This window comes from Silene latifolia, chromosome 1 (assembly GCF_048544455.1).
Source record: "Silene latifolia isolate original U9 population chromosome 1, ASM4854445v1, whole genome shotgun sequence".
In the NCBI taxonomy this organism is placed as follows: Eukaryota; Viridiplantae; Streptophyta; class Magnoliopsida; order Caryophyllales; family Caryophyllaceae; genus Silene; species Silene latifolia.
The window spans coordinates 126,378,277-126,401,219 of NC_133526.1; the positions used below are offsets into that span (position 1 = coordinate 126,378,277).

General features: G+C 37.7%; 1 protein-coding gene and 1 non-coding gene across 2 annotated transcripts; both read left to right on the forward strand.

Moving 5' to 3' along the window:
* The first annotated feature begins 7,320 nt into the window (after positions 1-7,320).
* On the forward strand, positions 7,321-7,427 carry LOC141618945 (small nucleolar RNA R71). Its single transcript, XR_012531537.1, has one exon. It is a non-coding gene; the product is annotated as a small nucleolar RNA R71 (small nucleolar RNA).
* Positions 7,428-9,813: 2,386 nt separating this feature from the next.
* On the forward strand, positions 9,814-22,146 carry LOC141608946 (LL-diaminopimelate aminotransferase, chloroplastic-like). The gene is made up of 11 exons (XM_074428254.1): positions 9,814-10,011; positions 10,508-10,629; positions 10,721-10,806; positions 10,917-10,984; positions 11,626-11,742; positions 12,129-12,191; positions 13,303-13,407; positions 14,630-14,680; positions 16,842-17,162; positions 20,122-20,328; positions 21,420-22,146. Exons 2-11 carry the CDS (start codon positions 10,532-10,534, stop codon positions 21,711-21,713), a joined length of 1,410 nt encoding a protein of 469 aa, XP_074284355.1. The 5' UTR covers positions 9,814-10,011; positions 10,508-10,531; the 3' UTR covers positions 21,714-22,146.
* Positions 22,147-22,943: the final 797 nt, after the last annotated feature.

The window sequence follows — 22,943 nt, forward strand, 5'->3', positions numbered from 1 at the left end:
ATTGGTTCATCCACTTTCTTTGAAATATCCTCACCTTTCTTAGCATTAGGAGAAACCTCTAATTCAACAAGTACCTCTTCATTTTCCTTGGGCATGGGTGGCTCATCACATTTTGTACCACTCCTTAAGGTAATAGAATTGATGGTATTATATGATTGTTCACCTTGAGGTGGTAATTGACCCGTTTTTCTTTGAGAGCTAGATGCGGCTAGTTAAGCCATTTGTTGCTCTAGCATTTTGATTGCGGCATTCTGAGCTTGGTCACTCTTTTGCATTTGAGCCAACAATTTTGTTTAGGTCTTAGCCATTTGCATTACTAAGACCTCAAGTTTACTCCCCCCTTTGGTTGTTTTGTTGGACAGTTTGGGGTGGTGGACCTTGGGTTTGTTGGAATTTTTGTTGAGGTGGCCTTTGTTGTTGGTTTTGACTTTTATAGCCTGGTGGGTAATTGAACCTTTGTTGTGGTGGAATATAGACATTTTGTTGTTATTGAGGTTGAGGCACAAAATTTTGTTGTTTTGAGGGTTAAGCACATTATTGCTTTTGTAAGACAAGTTCGGATGAAATTTTGTGTTCGGGTTATAAGTATTGGAAAACGTACTCGGTGGAAATGAACTTTGTCTAAAACTTTGAAAAGCATTTACCTCCTCAATAGTAGCTTGACAATGAGCGGCGTAATGACCCGCCTCTCCGCAACCTTCGCAAACAACAATTTGACTTGTAGAGGACATGGCATTGACTTGTTGAATAGAGGAAGCCACATTTTGAGCCTCCAATTTTTCTTGGAGCAATAGGATTTGAGCCTTCAAAATGGTAGTGTCGTAAGCTTCCTCTTTACCTTTGATTGGCGCACTCCGGGAATTGACATATTGGGCATCATGAATCGCCATGGATTCAATCGTGGTGATGAGGCTGTCGCAACCCTATCAAAAATAAAACCAAACGGCTCTAACTAATGCAGCAGAGGCAAGTCGGGTATCGGATCCACAGGGAGATGGGAATTCTATAAGCTAAACTAAGTCTATCTAAGTAACCGTTTCTTGGGGGTTTTGAGTTGTTTTCTAGACTAACGAACTGAAATAGCGAAGTGAAATAAAGATGTGATCAAATAGAGAGAAAAAGATGCCAGGATGTCAGTTCACCATGATATTACACAATTCTGCTAAAGGTAAGGTCAATCGGTCTGATGTGAAAAGGGTAAAGGAAAGGTCCTTTCGGTCCGCTATCCGCCCTAAAATACTACTAACTTAGCTTCCGCCTTCATTAGAGTAGTCTATTGTTCATAACAGGTCTGTTCACATCCAATCTTCCGATCTAGGTCTGAATTTAACCAGTTTAATTACTTCAGTTGCATGCATTCAACCTAATAATTACAGTTATATTGCTATGAATCAATTCTCACATATAAACCTCCTAATCTAATTAAAGCATCATTGTTTTAGTATCATGGCTCCCCTAATCATAACATTAAAGGAATTAGCTACGCATAACAATGAATAAAGCAACAATGAAAGATAAAGCTATAATAAACATAGTAATAAAAGAGATAAAGGGAGAGTAAAGAAAATACACAATTGTAGATACGGAAATAAGCAACGTCGAAACTGATTACAAGCTGAGATAAAAGGTGAAAAGGGAAAAAGGAAGAGATCCCCTAAATGACCTAATAATCTCTTATTTATAAGAGATAATTATTATAAGATAAAACTAAGATAGAATTAAAAGGTCTCGACTTGAAATATGCTGCGTCAGACTTGATTTGCTCGATCGACCAACTATAAGTTAGCCGATCCAGAGGTATCTTCCCAAAAAGCTTTTGATCGAACAGTAAAGTGCTCAAAAGTGGTTGATCGAGTAGATTAGGTGGTCGATTGAGTGGTTAAAGGGGTCGATCGAGTAGATTAGGTGGTCGATCGAGCAATATTCAGCGCGTAATTCCTGCTTTGCACACTGAACTTCAAACGACCGCCATTTCTTCGTTACTTGGGCAAACAGAGCGTTTTCGGTGGCGTTGGAAATCTAACAGGACAAGCTTTCATATCTAATTTGAATCACTTGATTATCATTTGTAGAACTCGAGTTATAGATCTTCAAAATAGGCACTAGTTATATGAAGCTCTTCCTTTGCTCGCCTAGCTACCTTACTTCTATGCGCATCACAAATTAGTAGTTTCCAAGCTCCGACTCAACTCATCTCCAAAATGTATGCATAGGGACATGTTCTAAGCTTGATTTTGCTTCTCTTTGGTTCATTCCTGCAAATAGGGCAAGAGAAACCAAAGTAGATAATTAGGGGGACATTTGTAGCTAAACACTACATAAAATGCATAGAGATGCGTACAAAAAGTCTATATAAAATGCACGCATCAAACTTCCCCAAACCAAACCTTTGCTTGTCCCCAAGAAAACTAAATGCAACTAACTAGTGGAACGGAGTGAAACTCAGAGCCAACTACAAATTGTCCACTTAAACCATTTTAATGCAAGCAAACTAATACTTATAGCAAAAACTGTCAAATGCAAACGAGTTATGAGATGTCTATAATAAAGCTGAACCGTCGACCTTGCAAGACCTTTGATAATGGACTCTCACGGGTCACTCTTCTCTCATGAAGCAAAGGGTAAGCAATTAATTGTAAGAGAAGAAGAAAAAATAGTCGCTCACCTAAACTACGGCCGACATAAACATGCATGCAGCTAATATGATAGACAATTCTAACTACCGCGCACATACATTCCAACCAATCAAGGTCCCGTCATAGCCGAGGGCTTACAAAAGTATGGAAAAGTGAGGCAATGAGTAAGAAAAGGCAAAACATTTTTTGATATGTGAGGTAATAAGCCAAGCTAGCAACCTAGCAAAACCAAACGACAGCATCCGCTTCAAAACCATTAGAAATAAGCACAAATGCCCTTAATTGGCATACAAACTCACTAAACCAATTACAAACAACTCCTCATACGTATAGAATAAGAATATAGGAGCAAAAACCGTTAACAATCAAACTTTTTCATTTTTCTCCTTCTTTCTCTTTTTCCTTTCACGGTTTTTTTTCTGATTTTTTTTCTTTTTTTTTCAAATTCTTTTTTTTTTTCAAATTTTTTTTTTCCATTTCATCCTTCTTCTCCATATATTACCAACTCCGATAATCAAATACAGACCAAATTCGGATCAATAGCAATATACCACAAAACAATCACTAAACTAGCTTGACAAGACAGGCTAAATTTGGATGTAGTTAAGGGTCAAAAGGCAAATTTGGCTAAATGTGGAGTTAAAAAGGGTAAAGATGGAAGAAAGGGAACATAAGCACCTCACTGCATGTGACACCAACCACTAACCCGAATGTATGTAGGCAAAAAGCAATCAAATTTCATATATATGCAAATTGATGATTCATGCTATGAAAGGAGTAACTACTCACAATCCTACATGAACTGGTCATGAATGACACCAGTTTTAAGGCTCTAATTCCTTAGAAAATATGAGTAGATTGCCAAAATTTTAGGTCAAGTCTATTTGTTCAGCTTAATTTCAACATTAACTCGTAGACTATGCGATAAGACAAAGCTAAAGGATATCAGTTTTTGCAAGGCTTAAGCAAAAAGGACCAAAAGTAGTACAATATCATCATTGAAATCTACCGTTCCGACTCAACCTAAATGCAAAAATAAACATGAAATATTTTTGAATTTTTTGAATTTTTTTTAATTTTAATGAGATTTTTTTAATTTTTGAAATCAAAATAAACAATGCATGCAAAAATTAAACGTGCTAACTAAAATGCAATAAAAACAAAATGCAGACATAGATATGGATGCATATACCCTCCCCAAGCCAAACCATACAATTCCCCCATTGTACCAAAAATAGGGAAAGGAAATGCAAACTGAAGAGAAAAGAAGAGGGTAGCCTCGGAAAACTTATAAGATATCGCGAATTAACGACCTCCCCAAACCAGCCAGCAACATGGGAGGTCGTAAACAACCCCGTAATAACCTTGTAGGACTCGAGTCACAGCAGCAGTACTCGATCGAAATAGGTGTTATTCGATCGAGTAGTTTGGGCATGCGAAAGTGCTCGATCGAGGAATGGAGGCTCTCGATCGAAATGTCGTCCTTTAGTGGTGCTCGATCGAGGAAGCAACAATACTAGATCGAGTGAAATGGCTAGCGAAAGTGCTCGATCGAGAACTTTAGGTGCTCGATCGAGGAGTCCACGTGAGGTTCCTGCAAAAAACGCAACAAACAACCTACGGAACTAACAAAACAAGCTCAAACGTTCAGTCTATCATTTGCAAAACTAACATCTAAAGCACACAAAACACACGCTACCGACTAAAATGTCTCAAAAATCCAATTACAACGAGTATTAAAAAATAAATCCGGGTTGCCTCCCGGTCAGCGCTGGTTTCATATAGGTCCCGCAGACCTCTTTTTGTCTTCATCTCAACTGCTCCAGTTGGTCACAATCAAAGCAACTAAATGCTCTTAGCAATCGATCATAAATCTGCGCATGTGCTACACAAAAGCATAAGTAGCACCAAAATACAATACGAGCATAGAAAATTAATGTTGGAGACCGTCTCAGTATATCAAATTTTTGATGACAATTATAGCGGAATTGCATCAAATTGTTCGTCCAACCAAAAGAGTATGGAGTATCAAAGCACAGAGTAGAAGTCATACAAGATAATTTATCACTCACCACACCAGTAATCTTTATGAAGTTATCGTCAACAATTACCTCTTGGTCAGGAGGTCTACCACTCCTAATGACAGAATCGGTGGCAAAAGAATATATTACCTCTACCGGGCTAGGAGTATTCATTGACTCATATACCTTCTCGTTCCCCTTGTTGATAGGCTCTATCCCATATATTTCAGCCTCTAAAGCATCCAGCTCAGCTTTCCAAATGGGAGATTTACCTGCACATGTCTCAAAAGATATCAAAGCATCTAAAGGGTCCGTAGTAGGGGGCCTTGTGCATAGTATTCATCAATATCATCTTCAACATCAGAAACATCAAAATATGCATTCTGCGCAGGCGTATAAAATGAACTGAAGGGGAAGTATCAAAAGAAAGAGTTAGCAAATCGTCACATGAGTCCCATTTAACCTCAAGATCTTCGAATCGCGCATCGTCACTCTCCTTATCCCAAGACTCATCACAAAAGGGGTAATCTAAGGGGTCCGTCAATTCTTCCTTATGTGACTCATTGTCTGTAAAATAGTCATACAGGGGTTCTAGATTGTCGTCAAAGAAGGGGTTATCAACTGAGCATATGGTCTCATCCTCTATGTTTCTGTCAATATCATTTTCATTTTTTGAAACGGTTTTTATGGTCTCACCCACGCCCTCATCCATGTCTGACTGAAGTGAGAAAGTGGGTTTAGTGCTCTCAACGGTAAACCAGTCAAAGAAGTCCAAAATCTCATTAACGGGTTTCCTGCTAAAGTCTCCCTTACCTATTGAGTTAAGGTATGCTCGTGTAGGGCCATTTATACCCTGGATAATAGACAAACAAATTTGGAGGGCAGACAAATTTCCATGATTTATATATTGAGCCACTCCTCGAACCTGTCTATATATGCACCAAAAGACTCGTTCTCATCCTGCGGAAACCTGATGGTAAGTAGCATGAGAACGGTCCCAAGGAACTGAAGTTCCCTGAGACAAAAGACAAACTAAAATAAAGCAAATAAAATATCACCGTCTCCCCGGCAACGGCGCCAAAATTTGATGAGGCTGTCGCAACCCTATAAAAAATAAAACCAACCGGCTCTAACTAATGCACCAGAGGCAAGTCGAGTATCGTATCCACAGGGAGATGGGAATTCTATAAGCTAAACTAAGTCTGTCTAAGTAACCGTTTCTTGGGGGTTTTGAGTTGTTTTCTAGACTAACGAACTGAAATAGCGAAGTGAAATAAAGATGTGATCAAATAGAGAGAAAAAGATGTCAGAATGTCGGTTCACCATGATATTACACAATTCTGCTAAAGGTAAAGTCAGTCGGTCTGATGTGAGAAGGGTAAAGGAAAGGTCCTTCCGGTCCGCTATCCGCCCTAAAATACTACTAACTTAGCTTCCGCCCTCATTAGAGTAGTCTATTGTTCATAACAGGTCTGTTCATTCCAATCTTCCGATCTAGATCTGAATTTAACCAGTTTAATTACTTCAGTTGCATGCATTCAACCTAATAATTACAGTTATATTGCTATGAATCAATTCTCACATATAAACCTCCTAATCTAATTAAAGCATCATTGTTTTACTATCATGGCTCCCCTAATCCTAGCATTAAAGGAATTAGCTACGCATAACAATGAATAAAGCAACAATGAAAGATAAAGCTATAATAAACATAGTAATAAAAGAGATGAAGGGAGAGTAAAGAAAATACACAATTGTAGATCCGAAAATAAGCAACGTCAAAACTAATTACAAGCCGAGATAAAAGGTGAAAAGGTAAAAAGGAAGAGATCCCCTAAATGACCTAATAATCACTTATTTATAAGTGTTAATTATTATAGAATTAAAAGGTCTCGACTTGAAATATGTTGCGTCAGACTTGATTTGCTCGATCGACCAACTATAAGTTAGTCGATCGAGAGGTATCTTCCCAAAAAGCTTTCGATCGAACAGTAAAGTGCTCAAAAGTGGTTGATCGAGTAGATTAGGTGGTCGATCGAGTGGTTAAAGGGGTCGATTGAGTAGATTAGGTGGTCGATCGAGCAATGTTCAGCGTAATTCCTGCTTTGCGCACTGAACTTCAAACGGCCGCCATTTCTTCGTTACTTAGGAAACCAGAGCGTTTTTGGTGGCGTCGGAAAGATAACAGGAGAAGTTTTCATATCCAATTTGAATCACGTGATTGTCATTTGTAAAACTTGAGTTATGGCTCTTCAAAGTAGGTACTAGTTATATGAAGCTCTTCCTTTGCTCGCCTAGCTACCTTACTTCTATGCGCATCACAAATTAGTAGTTTCCAAGCTCCGACTTAACTCATCTCCAAAATGTATGCATAGGGACATGTTCTAAGCTTGATTTCGCTTCTCTTTGGTTCATTCCTGCAAATAGGGAAAGAGAAACCAAAGTAGACAATTCGGAGGACATTTGTAGCTAAACACTACACAAAATGCATAGATCTGCGTGCAAATACGGTACAAAAAGTCTATATAAAATGCACGCATCACGTGGCATGAGCAATATCGGTATCAATTTGATCAAAGCGCCCATTGTTGGCGGAATCAAGAATTCTTCGGGACTCGGCACAACAACCATTGTAGAATGTTATAGCTAGGAACCAAGCATCCAACCCATGATGTGGGCATTGCCTTTGCAATTCCTTGTACCTTTCCCAAGCTTCATATAAGCTCTCAAGTGCTTGTTGACGGAATCCCGTGATTTGGCTCCTCAAAGTTTGAGTTTTCTCCGGTGGAAAAAACTTTTGATAGAAAGCAAGAGCCAAAGTTTCTCAATTGGTGATTCCCATGGCGGTACGATCAAAGCTATTGATCCATAGTTTTGCCTTGTCCTTCAAAGAGAAAGGGAAAGGTATTTCCCTTATTTGGGCTTAAGTGACTCCCGTTTGCCGAATCATGGAGCAATAGTCACAAAAATTTTGAACATGCAAATTGGGATCCTCCAAAGGACTTCCCCCAAATTACTTTCTCTCCACAAGGCTAATAAAAGCCGGTTTGATCTCGAACTCCGGGGCGGTAATTTGGGTAGTAGTGATACCCGCCGGAAGCATAGCCGCGGTGGGCTTGGAATTATCGGAAAATTTCACCATCTTTTTGGTTGGAGATGGTGGTGGTGGTGGAGATGATGAACTAGAAACCTCCTCCTCTTCAAAAGCTTGAAGATCGTCTAAGTAAGACTTTCTTGCACTTTCAATTTGCACGGGAGAAGCGGCTTCTTTAATTTCTTTCCAAAAACGTCTTCTACGCAAGGTTTTCTCGGGCTCGGAATCAGGTGAAAACAATTCTCCAATGCGAGAAGACCTGGGCATAGGACAACAATCTCAAGAAATTTGTTAGCAACGGTCTCAAGGAACAAGTGTTCCTTAAGACAAAAGAAAACAAGATAGAAATCAACAATTCTAAACGCAATAAAATCGTGCTCCCCGGCAACGGCGCCAAAATTTGATAGGCTTGTCGCACACCTAATCAAAGATAAAATTCACTAGACACAAATGAATGTAGTACAAGGGGTCGAACACAAGGAGACGGGAATTACGTTATGAAATGCTATGAATAGAAATCTATCAAGGTCGATTATGATTCGTTTGTTTGGTTGGTTTGAATACTTGTAAATAAAATGTAAATATAATATGATAAAGAAGTCTAGGGAGTCGGGTCACACATGCAATTGTATATAGATGTTTATGTTAAACTCGGAATAAATAACATTGTTAATTGTTTAGGTCTTATGACAACCACCTCTCGGCCTTATTGTCAACCATAGGTCGGGTCCTAGAGAACTCTCGTTATGACTAGGTCGTCCTACTAACACATGTTTAGTCTAATTCGATTTCGTGCTTCTCGACTTATAGAACGAATTAACAAACTTAATCAATGATTATGACCACTAAACAAAGATTAATCAAAACGATGCAAACATGTGATATAAACAACTAAACAATATTACATAGAACAAGGTAGCCCCGATCGGGGCCTGACCACCCCGACCAGGGTCGTGGATATCTGGCCATTTTCCCTTTAATTCCTCATTAATCCACCAAAGTATCCAATGTGTGCGTCTTAACTCATCTTTAATCCTCCGGTTAAATGTGATATTAGCACCCAAAGAGCATCCTAAGCTTGCTCTAAATTGACTTGGTCTTTGGACTTGCTTTTGGGCTTGACTTTCATTTCTTCACTTATTCATCAACCCAAGCTCCATGCTTCTTACTCGGGCTTAAAAATTACCAAAACACCCTTCCGCGGTCATGCTTAGTCTTGTTAGCCTCGTGAACCCGTGCGCTTGCTACTTTGACGGAAAAAGCTACTAAAAGCTTAATTTCCTACAAAACACGATGAAAACAAGCAAACACAACTAGAAAACGGAATTAGCTCACATAATCACTAATATTAGTGCAAATGACATGTAAACTAGAGCTAAAATGGGGGGGGGTGGTGGTTAAAATCATATATAAAATGGACTCATCAGAATGCATTATAACATGTTAGGAAGCAATTACATGAAAAGAGGCGAATTAATGAAGGATTAAATATTTTGATACATGTTATGTTTGGTGTAATTGCATGAGCATCCTTGTTGGAAATTGTCTGTATTGGTCGTTATGTGATTGGTGTTGGAGGATGATGGAGGTTACTAACGAGCCGAGCTGAGCCCTAAGCCCGACCTTACTTGACTTGTGCTCATGAAACAAGACTCGAGTACAAGCCAATCTCGAGCTTAAAAAAATTGAACTCATTACCACGCTCGCGAGTTTTTACCCGAGTTCGAGTTCAACTCTAGCTTATATAGTTATACTCCCTCCGATCCAGACAAATGTAAACATAAGCAAAAAGTGGTTATTTAAGAAAAGGTAAAAAAGTGAGGGGTAAAGTAGAAAATATTGATTGGGGCCACTTGAGTTTAGGTGGATTAAATAAGTAGAGGGTGAGTGGGTGAGTAGATGGTAAAGTTGTAAATAGGTAGTGGATACAAGGGTAATTTAGTTATTTTTCATGCCAAATATGGTATGTTACCATTGGTGTGATTCATCCATTTTAGATAAGTGTTACCATCTGTCTAGATAGGAGGGAGTATATAATTGTTCAATTATTGGTTCCTTTAACAATGCTCGCACCAGTTGAGCCCGAGCTACCCGCGAGTTGTTTTGTCTCATTAACCCCCTCAGTCACTACCCATTACACAAATTCAGAAATACGGAGCAACTCACAACTCATTCACTCACGCCTCCCGCACACTCTCGCTCCCTGAACGTCATCTCACTATCTCGCCACCACTGGTCGCCATTGCAGCTGCCGTATAAGGTCTGTTCGCTTCCATGTGTGACTAATTTTATCAAGGTTTTTTCTTTAGTATGTCTTTCTGTATGAAGTATGGTGTTGCTATTGGTAGTGAATCACTAATTTCCATAATTTGTATGTCTATTTCGACTTTTTTTTGGTGTAATTGCTGTGCTATTGTATTTGTATTGTAATTTGATGGTTGTAAACACAATATTGATCAGATTATTGATTATTGTATTAATACCCGAGCTACTGTTGTTGGAAGGTTGATACATTTAGTTAATCAATTATTCCTCGTTTTAAATTTTACATTTTTGGCCGTTTTTTCATTTTTGATTGTATGTATGAATTGTGTGATTTGTCTGTTTAAATATGTGTTGTTGCCAGGTTGTTATATTTGTTTAATCTTCGTTTTTACTTTCGTGTTTTCGTTTTTTTTTTTTAGTTTTCGATTGTTCTCTGGAATGATATGTATGTTGTATGAGATTTTTATTTTTTTAATCTGATGTTATGTAAGCTAAAAAAAATAAGAGAGCAAATAATGGCGATTTCCTCGTCGGCTGTGGTGAATCATATGACAACGCCTTCATTGTCCTCTTCGTCGTCTACCTTCTTTGCCCCCTCTCCTATCATTTCAAGGTCGTATTTCTTTCTCTTTTCATTCTCTTTATCACTGCCCTTACACTTTGATAATTGATTTAAGTTATTGCAATGCTAATTGAAATTGCAGAGCCCAGTTGTTTCCCGTCATTCGCAGTAAGAGCAATGCATCCGGGGTGTGTAGATGCGTCGCAATACCACATGCTGAGCAGACAGGTATACTTTTCTTATCCCTTCTTTCTCGTTATGCAACCCGACTCAGTTTCAAGTTTTTTCTTTTCTTTTAATTGATTTTGCCATCTCTATCAAATGCATTATATATGTAGCTCACACAACCAAGGTGTCACGAAATGCAAACATGGCAAAGCTTCAAGCTGGTTATCTCTTTCCAGAGGTACTTATTTCCCTGAGGATTCTCTTCAAATGCTTAAAAAAAAGTTATTTACCAAGTAGGATCGTTACTTATTTACCTTTTTAGATCTTTTAGGGAGATATCCGGTAGTCGGTTTACGGTAGAAATTTTTTATTATATTATACAGTATATAAATGTAACTTATTAGGTACATTTTAACTATACATAAGGTATTTTAGAAAAAAATGCAATGTATTCACTTCCATCGCTCTTATACTGTCCCTTTTCCCTCTCTGTGTGTCCCGGATTCATTGATTCCTTTCTAAGGTGGGGCACTTGGATTGAATGGAAATATCATATTTTTGATGATGCTGTCTCTATCTAATTTTCCATCAAGATTTCTAGTCCCAGTTTGTGAACTATTATATCTTTGGAGCCATATGCTTCATCCAAATTAGAAATTGTGTATGCTTATTTGCGTAGATGAGATAAGAGCATAATTATGCATCTCTCATTTTGTATATGGGAGTTACGTCAAGGGTGTCTTTTTGAATACGAGCGGTAACCCCATGGTGTTATTATAGACGGGTGTCACCCGTAATGAAATCACCACCATGCTGTAATTTACTTATTTGTTTTTCGCTTCAATTTGTCTCTATCTCGATCACTCCATTTTTATTCAGATTAGTAGAAGGAAAGGGACCCACTTGCAGAAATATCCGGATGCGAAAGTCATCAGCCTTGGTATCGGTGACACTACTGAGCCCATTCCTGAAGTTATTACATCTGCTATGGCTAAGGTGTGCTATATGTGGTGACACCCTCTTTATGAGCAAATATTCAACTACAAATAATTGTAGGTTTTTCTTTTTATTTCTAATGTGGAAGGGCAAGTATATAGTGCCACTTTGTCGTTGTCGAGTATGCTTTACTTCGTGTGGCCTTTATAAAAAAATTTAATCTTTATTTTAGTTCCATTACTTTGTTTTGACATATAATAAAGAATGAAGTAAAGGCTTGAGTTATATATATATTTTTCTTGTGTGGATTTGGCGTCTCCAATTATAAAATATGCAAATTTTGGATTTTTTAGACCTTATTTGCAGTGCTTAATATTCTGTGGGAGGGAGATCACTTAACTATCTTCTTCTCATGTCTGGGCATTTGTATGTGCATATTATTGCAGAGAGCACAGACTTTATCAACTCTAGAAGGTTACAGTGGTTATGGAGCTGAGCAAGGTGAAAAGGTAGCTGGCACGTGTGCCTTTATCTATCTTCCTATTGCTTTTCTCGGTGTCTGATTTTTTTTATTCCTGTGCGTGATGTCCTGAATGTCTACTTGGTAATGCATTAGGCCTGTAGAGTTACCATATCATCTTGCTTCTTCTGCTTCTATGGTTAGAGAGTTGTCTCAATAAGATTCTAATAATAACACAGAACTTACAACTTACATGATGGAGAAAAGAAGTGAAAGGACTATGGGAGAAAAATAAAGCACATACTCCCTCAATCCTTCCCATTCCCAGAAATTTCCCCATGTTCCTTTTTTAGTCTCGCTATAACTTCCCCGTTCCTTAGTATGGCAATTTTTGGATATTTAATATCTCTTTTACCCTTTCTAATCTTATGATCACATGGTTAACCTTCATTTTGTCCTATTTAACCTAACATGAACCCAATTATCCCACACATCAATCATTATCAACTACAACATTGATTCATTGACATCACCATAGCCACCGTCAATCATAAATCATAATTAGACACCACCAATCCACCACTACCACCCAAACAAACCGCCTTTGACATTGTTTCCATTTTTGACCGACAGCACGACTACCCTAGTTGGCCAAATGACCCTCCTACTACCACTTGAACCCGACCCACTCTGCACCCCCTTTCCTCAACACACATGTGAACACTAGAAAAACCATCAGCATAGATCTTCAACCCTTCCTTTCTCCATAGACTATCATCATACACCATAATGACCCTCACCTTGGATGTAGTGCGCATGTTGAAAAGTTGTGAGGTGGGGAGGGAGATGGTCGTGGGAGGATGGCATTGGTGAGGTTGATTGAGGGAGGCTAAAGATTGGTCAAGCTTCAGATCTGGTGAGGGGACAGGTATTGGCAGGGCAGGGAGGGAATAGGTAGTTCTGTGAAGTCGGAGGAGGCTAAAGGTTAAGCTCTTTCATACACAATATCTCTTTTGGAACATGTTTCTCCCATTATCTTCTTTTACCTGTTTAGTTCCAACATATTTTATCTATTAATGATGCTATCCTTTATTAGATTTTCTTTTCAACTTAGCATTGCATACAATTTGTTCATGAAGCAAAATGTACTATTCATGCAGAAACTGAGAGCTGCAATTGCTTCTACATATTATGGAAGCCTCGGCATTGAAGATAGTGATATATTTGTTTCAGATGGTGCCAAGTGTGACATAGCCCGACTTCAGGTTGGTCCTATCCAGTTTAATGATTATGAAATTGTGTCCCTGATCGTAGTGCTTCATGTTAATATGCTTGGTTCATGAGAATTGTTTTACTGGTTCAGTAACCATTGTTTCAGTGGTAATCCTGGGTCCAGTTCCCATGGCAGGCTTCTTTCTAACTATTCCTATCTGTTTTCGATGATTAATATGATGTCCAAAAGACTCAAATGACTTTAATGATTATGAAATTGTGTCCCTTGAAATTATAATATGTAAACATTCGATCTAATGTTTCATGATAATATGCTTGGTTCATTAGAATTGCTTGACAATTGTTTCAGTGGTAATCCTATGTCCGATTCCCATTGCAGGTGTCTTTCTAGCTATTTTGTGTCTGTTTTCGATGAAGAAACTTGATGCCCAAAATACAAATGAGTTGATTCCGTCGCTGGTATCAGTAAAACTACTTGCTTGGTATCGGCGAAAGTACTGGCTTTGTGATCGCTAATTTCATTTCGAGGATTATAATTTTCCCCCTTTGCTTTTCAGCTTCATCATAACATTAATTTTTTTTCAAACAAAAACATTACTCCCTCTGTCTTCGAATAAGGTTCCCACTTCTCTTTTCTGATTGTCTCACAAAAAAGTCTTACTTTGCATTATTTTGTTTTTGGCGCGTCATTTGTCGTTACTGTGATTTGTAACCCCACATATTTCTCATCTTGTATTTTTCCTCCACATATTCTCGCCCTCCTTAATTCTTATGTATGGGGGTTCCCAACCTTAATGTGAGACAAAGGTAGTATAAACATATTTGTTATTTCCTAGATAATCCATAAAAATGGCCCTTCTTCAATGGTATTGACTATTGAGTGAGGGTATGTCATTTTCTTGTGATGAGTTTGCGGGTTCTAACCCCAAGCGCGATTTTCTTAATCCACGACTGATTAAGCGTTTTCTACACATATTATAAACGAAGCTTTTCATATCAGGACAGAAATTATTCTATTAATCTATTTCCATTTCCCCATCTGATCGTGAGGTCAAACCCTTATGCTCATACAGTTAGGTTTTGAGTTTTGTGCAAAGTTGTAAGAGAAAAGGCGTGCTCTGAAATCACATGATAATGAACTATTTTAACTTTGTGCAAGGTCAACAAGCTTATGCATTGTCATATTTTCTATACAAGTTTCAATAGGTACTTGTATAGCTGTACGCACAGACTGATTCTCTTCCTTGACTGTAGATGCTTTTTGGATCAGATGTCACTATGGCTGTGCAAGATCCATCTTACCCGGTATGATATTATTTTTATGTAATATATTAATCTGTTGCCGTAGCTTTTTTGGGTTTTCTGATTTTTAAACTCTGCTCAGGATTACTCGTATCCTCTTGCGTCTCTGCGGAGCAAGTATAGCAACAACATGCACTATTTGTGTCAGAATGTTGACATTTTAACTTTTAAAGAAGGGAAAATGCAGGAAAAGTTAATTATTGATGACAATGCGTGTAGAGAGGTCATGCATGGAACTTTATTGTATTGAACAAGGCAAGGTTCTGTTTGTGCATTGAGACATGTTTCACTATAGCAGATCAATCTAAAGGATTTCTTGATTAGACAGGGTAAGGGGTGCACAAATAAGATTATACATCCAGATGTATATGAGCATGGTACAACCAATTCAAATCGAATTGAGCTTGTATGCAATTTTTTCGAGCTTTTAAAATTTTTGAGTTATAATTTAATTTTTTAGGTGTAAAAATTAAAATCTAATTGAGCTTATATGTATTGTTTTTGAGTTTCGTATCCATAATATTTTGAGTTTAAAATTTATATAAAGGGGCTCAGATTCTTTCCAAGAAAGCGCGTAAAATATACATATAAGCTCAAATTCTCTATTATAAAGCTCCAAATCTATACGACCAGCAACTGGTTGTATAGTCTATTAATTGTGGTGGGTGGGATAGGCTGTATTGGTTAGATCCCTAATTGCAGCAACTATCTTTAAGAGTGTTTTTTTTCTTCCCACTTTTTCTTTTTTTCTCTATTTTTGTTTGTTGGTTGGTTTTGACCAAGTGTAAATATATTTGCTAAAGCTACAAAAATTCCATTAATTGTCTCTCTAATCTTCAGTTTGGTTCATTTAACTAATTACCCTGACCCCATCTAATTATCCTAACTCCCATCTCAAAATCAATTAGCACCACTCCCAGTAGTCTCCCACTTAACTGGCTCCTCCCGCCTGCATCCAGAATCACCATCATTTAACTGCTGGCCAACCCACATCCCTGGCCGTCACTCCTGGACTCGGCCGCCGCTGCCTTTTCAACTTCCAGCTTTTATCAGTCAATTAGTCCTTTTATCTATCATCTTAGGTGCGTTTTGGCCATAAGGCGCAACAAGTGATGTGCTGTACTTTGCACATTCCCTATTTAAACTCCAAAAAGGTATTGTTTTATAATAAAATATTGTTTTTGAAAATGTTCTGCCACCTCTTTATGAGGCCACGCCTTTGCTTCAAACTTTGGGCATCATTGCCTTTGGTGCACCTCAAACTTTTCAGATCTTCATTTGGCTATTCTGGAAATCAGAATGCATAAAGCAAAACAAATTCCATTAATTATATGAAGAAGGTCCCCATTTCTATGAACTATTTATGAGTTTTTCCTCCGTATTTTAGGGATGCCATTGTCACTTATACTCAGAAAGAACACAAACTAGTGATGTCAATTGTGCTGCCACCATTGGTGCCATAGACATGACTACCCTGACCATTCTGGCTTCCTCACTTCTCCAAATACACAATTATACCATTCCTCAGGCCACCATGAGTCCATAATACCAGATTGAACGCAATTGGTGGGACTAGCTTTTTTGATATTGGCGGCAATGCTTTTCTCTTCGACAGTAGAGGAAAAAGAAATGTACATTTTAGAAGTTAGTCCATTTCGAAAATGTCATTTGTTTGCTGATTTCTTTGGAAACACTTGGTTGATTTCTACATTAGGAGTATCCATTTCCAGCTTCCTTCTGTTGAATGTACTATGGATTACTCCCTCTTATCCAAACCAAAGGTTACACTTGGTCACTTGCTTTTTATGAGGTCAAACTTTGAAAACTTTGACCATGAATACCATTAAAAGTATGAAACTTTGAAAGACGAAATTTATACACACACACACACACACACACACACACACACACACACACACACACACACACACACACACATATATATATATATATATATATATATATATATATAGGTTTGTTACGAAAAATCTTGCATAAATTATTTTTTTTTCGTAAAAAAGTCTTGGATAAGAGGGAGTATTCAGTTGGCTGCCTAAGTTGGCTGAGTAGGACTGCAGGTGTTAGGAAATCAGTATCAAATCCTTTTATGCAATTGTGTAGAGTAAACTATAGAGAATTTAAGTGTGTGTTTAAATTTAATCAGGCTTACGTAGATTCAAGTGTCATCATGGGGCAGACAGGACTTTTCGAGAAGGGTGATGAGAAGTATGGTAAAATAGAGTACATGAGGTGTAACCCTGAGAATGGCTTCTTTCCAGATCTGTCTGCTGTTGGCAAGACTGATATTATTTTCTTCTGCTCACCCAACAATCCTACTGGTGCTGCTGCAACTAGAGAACAACTTACACAGCTGGTTCAATTTGCAAAGAACAACGGCTCAATCATTGTTTATGACTCCGCCTACGCAATGTATATATCTGATGACAGCCCACGCTCAATATTTGAAATTCCTGGTGCAAAAGAGGTAAGGCCAATTTTACATTCTTACTACTCCCTTCTATTCAGCTGGTTCTTTACGTTTGATACTTGATTGAGTTTTTATGCTAGTGATATTCAGTCAATACAGTTAGCTATTTTCCCTTACCTCACCAGCGACCATTGCTCAAGCCTCAACCACCCACCCTGCGTCGTCCGCCAGTTAATCTCCTTACACACTCGAAACAACGTCCTCCCTGCCAGAAACAACCACATCCCTAATGAAATTGCTCCACCCCCCACGGAAATAACCACCCACCACTGGAAATCATCCCCCACCTCTTGCATTTGTCTGTAACTGAGGTGATATATCAAATTTATTAGAGTAGATGACCTAAACACACTAGGAGCAAAAGGCCTTTCTCTTTTGGTTAAATGTCAATTGGAAACAACCTTGCATTTGCCAGGGAATGGGAATGGGGCCATACAGATGATTTGACGTTTCTCAGCTCTCAGTCCACTTAAAGCAGGACCTCTTCTGACACATTGGGCCAATGATGATGACAATCATGCACTCAAACCTCTCACATTATTGGGAACAAGTATTAATATGTAGTTTTGATGAAATGAAAATAAAACAATCAAATTTGCAGGATTTTGAATTTATCCTTAGCTTCACAGTCACCAGCTTGTGAAAAGAGTGGAATAACTGAGATAAACATGGATCTTTTTTCCTAAAAATGCGACAAAAAGAAATAGTTAGCGAAATGGGGTCGAACAAAAGTTATTTTGTGTTATAGGGTCCATGTAGGCTCGGATTTTCCGATACCTGATTCAGAACAAACAGGCAATGGCGCAGGTTCTAGTTTCCCTTTTAAGAAATATATATGTATATTGACTTTCCCAAGTATCAATATTAAGCGGTGGGCTGCAGGGCTGGGTTGTTAACAGCTCTAGCGTGCAGACCCAGGTTCGAACGCAGCAGTTACAATTTTTTGCGCGTAATATTTATTACTCAGGTTTAATAGCTCTAGCGTGTAGAACCAGGCTCGAACCCCAACAATTATAATTTTGTTGCTATGAATGCTATTTACTCGTAATATTTATTAGTCAGGTTTACTTTGCCAATGTAAAATGTAAATACTTAAAATATCGCCACTAAGTATCGGACTCAGGACCCTTCATTCTGAAAGGAGAGTAATAACCACTATGCTAAGATGAATAACATGAACCTTTGATACATTCAAACTGTAATATACAATAACAACAACAACAACAACAACAACAACAACAACATTACCCCAGTGCCTCAATGGCTCCCGCAAATTGCGGGGTAAGGGGAGGTCGGATGTACGCAGCCTTACCCTTGTGTTAGAAACACAAAGAGACTGTTTCCGAATGACCCAGGATGAAAATTGCGTCGAGAACTACATCGAAGGACTGCTACTTCACAAGAGAAAGAAGCGCAACCACTTTAGTAAGCCATTTTGCTTTACTCCATCATAATCCAGAACCAAAGAGTAATGAGTCTTCGGCTCCATTGGAAATATGGAGCATAAACTGTAATATACAATATGAAAAAAAAAATTCAAAGCAAACACGCCATGCCAAGTGGCGTGTTCTTTATAGACACGCCACGCGTCGTAGCGTGTTTCTTCCTGTTTGCAAGAAAATTTCGTCGACCCCATTTAGAGCTAAATTTATTGATTTTTTGAGCGTAATTCAAAAAAAAGATTCTTTATCAAAAAAAAAAAAAAAAAAAAAAGTAGATAAACATTGCGGAAACATTGTTCAGCCAAATGACATTAAGGAGAGCTAACTGCATCCCTTAGTTACATATATCGAGTTTAGATCTTAGCTGGTTCACCATTTAGCATTCCTTAAACACTTCTTCTTGGAGCCATTTGAAGGGGTTTGATCACAGTTCAAGTTATCTCATAAATGAGTACGAGCCAGCTATAAATACGAGGGCATTGCTTTCTAATTAGAAAAGCTCAAAATCAGTTACATGCATTTATACTAGTATTTTATTCAGGACCTATTATTTTTAGCAAAATAGCAAATTGAAGTGAAATGAAAAAAATAGGTCTTGAGTTCTTGACAGCAGAGTATAATGTGAATAGCTCAGCAATGATCATGCCCTTTCTAAGGCCTAAACTCGTAATTTTGCTAGGAGAAATCAGTTCCTCAACCAACATGTTATCTTCTAAATGTTATTCCTTAGCCGATTAACATATTAAGCACTGGTTATATATGATGATCAATAGTTAATACTCGGTTTTTTTATACTCCGTCCATCCCAGTTGTAATTTGTATTCTCCTCTGACTTCCATAGTCGTTTTTGATGACTATTTTCATCATAATATCAAAACAGTTGCATTTTTTTTTTTAAACATAATATGCAAATAGCTTATGGCATAAATTAAACGGGACAAATTTGACATTTTAGCATTAATTATATTTTAATGTTCAAAGTTAACCTCAAGTATTATTATTAGTTTTTTTGAGGAAAAAACCTTCAAGTATTATTACCTCTTGATTTAAGAGTCTTACCATTGCATCCCCACTAGAGTATGCTATTTAACTAGGGATAGTATGGAAAGTTCTCATTTAGTCTCTTTTATTTGACGAGATATATAAAGGGGTCAATTATTTTGGGTCGACCAACTAAGAAATGGGGACAATATAAATGGGATGGAGAGTTGAAATGTTAACCAACTTCAGCTACTTACCTGCTCTGCTTCTCATTACCTTTCTGTTTCAGAGCCTTGATTAGACTGTCATTGCACACTTGAACGATATTCGAATATGGTTTTTCCTTTGGTCATTGACCTAGTCATTCTTACATTCGTAGCTTGCGCTGATTGCTGGGTCTGGTTTATATGTTAACCCGATGTTCTTGCATCTGATGTTAGTGATGCTATTGAGTCGTGTAATTTTCGTTGTTTCATTGGTGCCATCAAGTAGCTTCCTTTTGTACTATGCTAACTTGTTCAACTATATTATAGGTTGCCATTGAGACAGCATCATTTTCCAAGTATGCTGGATTCACAGGTGTCCGCCTTGGATGGACTGTGGTGCCGAAGGACCTTTTGTTTTCAGATGGATTTCCTGTTGCCAAGGACTTTAATCGCATTGTTTGTACTTGCTTTAATGGAGCATCTAACGTATCCCAAGCAGGTGGTCTAGCTTGCCTTTCTCCAGAGGGCCTTCAGGTCAGTTAATTTGTGATGGACATGAGTATATTTAGTACGTGAAAGTTTTCTTGGTGACATTACACTGGTAGGGATTATTTCATGCTCTTTGTCAACCTCATATGCTACCCCGGCCTTTACTCTTGTCATAGGCTGGCTCATCAGTACATAAAATCGAATATACACATTATTTGTAGATACCTTAAAATACTTCAAGATACATTAAAAAAAGTTTTACACCAACATATGTCGCAGGTACACAGATGTTTTATTGGTACCTTACACTTTCTGTAGGTTCACAAATAAGTTTCATAGCTATGCTAAAATTTTAACTGCTAATTTTGTTGCCGCCACGGCACCACCTAACCATCATTGCAGACACTGCTCATCAGCAACGCAAAATTATCGAATGTTGATTACTTTTCTCAATTCAAAATTTTGTGATGACTTGTTACCTTTTCAAAGTTGATAAGGTTCTTAGCGGGGATTCTTAAGTGTTACATGATTCCTGGCTGTGGAAGGGAAGTAGAGGTGGGTGTGGGGATGGGGGTCTAAGGTTTTCGGTCGGTGGAGGTAGTCCAATGGTTTGGGTGGGTATAGCTGTGTAGGGAAGAGAAAAAGTGAAAGAGGAAAGAAGGAGAGGGGTGTAGGTCGAAACATTCTTAAATGTTACATGATGACCCCCATTCATCAATATTCCCCATAGTATTGCATAATTTACTACGTTTTATTTAGATTTGTCAATGCTTATATTTTTTGTAGGATTTAGTTCAGATTCCCATGCAAAGCATGTGGTGTAATCTTCTCTGAGTCAAAGCTTGAATTATCTATCACTGGTTTTACTGTGTTGTACTCGTCAAAGTTTGACTCTATGTCTCTATGCTTCTCAATCTAAACCTGCATGCGCTTCACTCAGAACTTGAATGTATGCTATGGATTGAGTCATTAGATTTAAGTTGATAAACAAGCGTGGGAGTGAAAAGTAGGAGTTTTCCACATTCCAGCAGATATGGTTTGCCAAAATTTGATTCTTTTGTGGAATTAGATGACAAGGATTGACAGCAAATGCAGTAATCTCATTCCTCCATATTGATTATTTCAATGAAATGCAGGCTATGGGAGAAGTAGTTGGTTTCTACAAAGAAAACACAAACATAATAGTGGATACATTCAAGTCTCTGGGATTCAATGTTTACGGAGGGACAAATGCACCATATGTGTGGGTGCATTTCCCTAGCAGGAGTTCATGGGACGTTTTCAGTGAGATCCTTGAGAAGACTCATATAGTCACCACACCTGGTAGTGGTTTTGGACCAGGAGGTGAAGGTTTTGTTAGAGTTAGCGCCTTTGGCCACCGAGAAAATGTATTGGAAGCTTGCCGCAGATTCAAGCAGTTGTACAAGTGATAAGTGATATCATTTGAAGCCTTGCCAGTCATGATCTTTGTTTTCCTGAATGATGTGGTTTTCCCCCATCTTTTTAGTACTCCTTTGCTAGAGAACAATGTGCACTCGTACTCTTTTTAGTAGTTTGCTAGAGGCCCTCATCACTTTTGTTTGAAACGTTAAAATGTCATTGTCATCAGCCAAGAAACTATAGTAAAGCTTCTTTGATTAGCAACTCTAGGGAAAAAAGATGCCATGTCTTTTAGAAAAATGCGTACCATAGCCCATACGTCGATTACTGTATGTTCACAGTAGGCTTTGAGCTTGCGTTTAATATTCACTGTATTGTTATCTTGTAGTCGTTAGAAACTCTATACGGTGTTTTTATTGCTTTGCTTTTAAACTATGAACTAGCTTTTGTACCCGTGAAAATTACGGGTGCGTTTGAGATTAATTGTTTAAGTTTACGCATGATTGTAACCTCATTAGTATGAAACATGTTGACATTTTTGTTGCTAACACAAACTGCAAAAAATATTTCACCTGAATTATAATTCATGTAGTTTGGTGAGAATCATAACATTTTAATATCTATTTTTATATAAATTATGATATTATATGGGTAATTTGACGTAATACCGGATAAAAGTATATGGAACTACTTAATTGGGACATTGAGAACTGTGATACTTACCATGTTAACTGTATAGACGATAGATCTGTTGCTATTTTCATCATTGGCCAATATTCTAAACTTTTAATATGTTTCTCATATATTTTCATTATTAACCGTGTCAATTTCACACGAGCACCATATCGTAGGCTGTGATTTTATTTTATTTTTTCATTAATTTGTTCTTTTCATTGCAGTATATTCTTTTTTGTTTCATACGATAACATGACTTTAGAAGAGTATACTTGGTGCTCTCTATGTTATCCTTATACTATGATACTAGTATTGGTGCCCGGCTTCGCCCGGGCTACCTCTACTTATCATTAATTTTTTTTACTAAATAAAATTACTTAAAGTTGCATAACCTATAAATTTATCATTAATATATTTTTCTATGACATATCCTAAAATTATGATGAAATAAATAATGAGACAAATTCAATACTCCTGCTATTAATATTTTACTCTTATTAATGAAACAATAGTAATAACATTACACTATTTGCCCGTAATCATTGTTACTTTCACTACTCCCACCTTAATTATTGTTACTATCACTACTGCCGCATTAATATTGA

Bases quoted from the DNA above. Each gene is read 5' to 3' on its own strand.
- LOC141608946 (XM_074428254.1), top strand. From the start codon at position 10,532: ATGGCGATTTCCTCGTCGGCTGTGGTGAATCATATGACAACGCCTTCA. The intron at 11,743-12,128 runs GTGTGCTATATG...ATATTATTGCAG, and splicing joins TTACATCTGCTATGGCTAAG to AGAGCACAGACTTTATCAAC. The intron at 13,408-14,629 runs GTTGGTCCTATC...CCTTGACTGTAG, and splicing joins GTGACATAGCCCGACTTCAG to ATGCTTTTTGGATCAGATGT.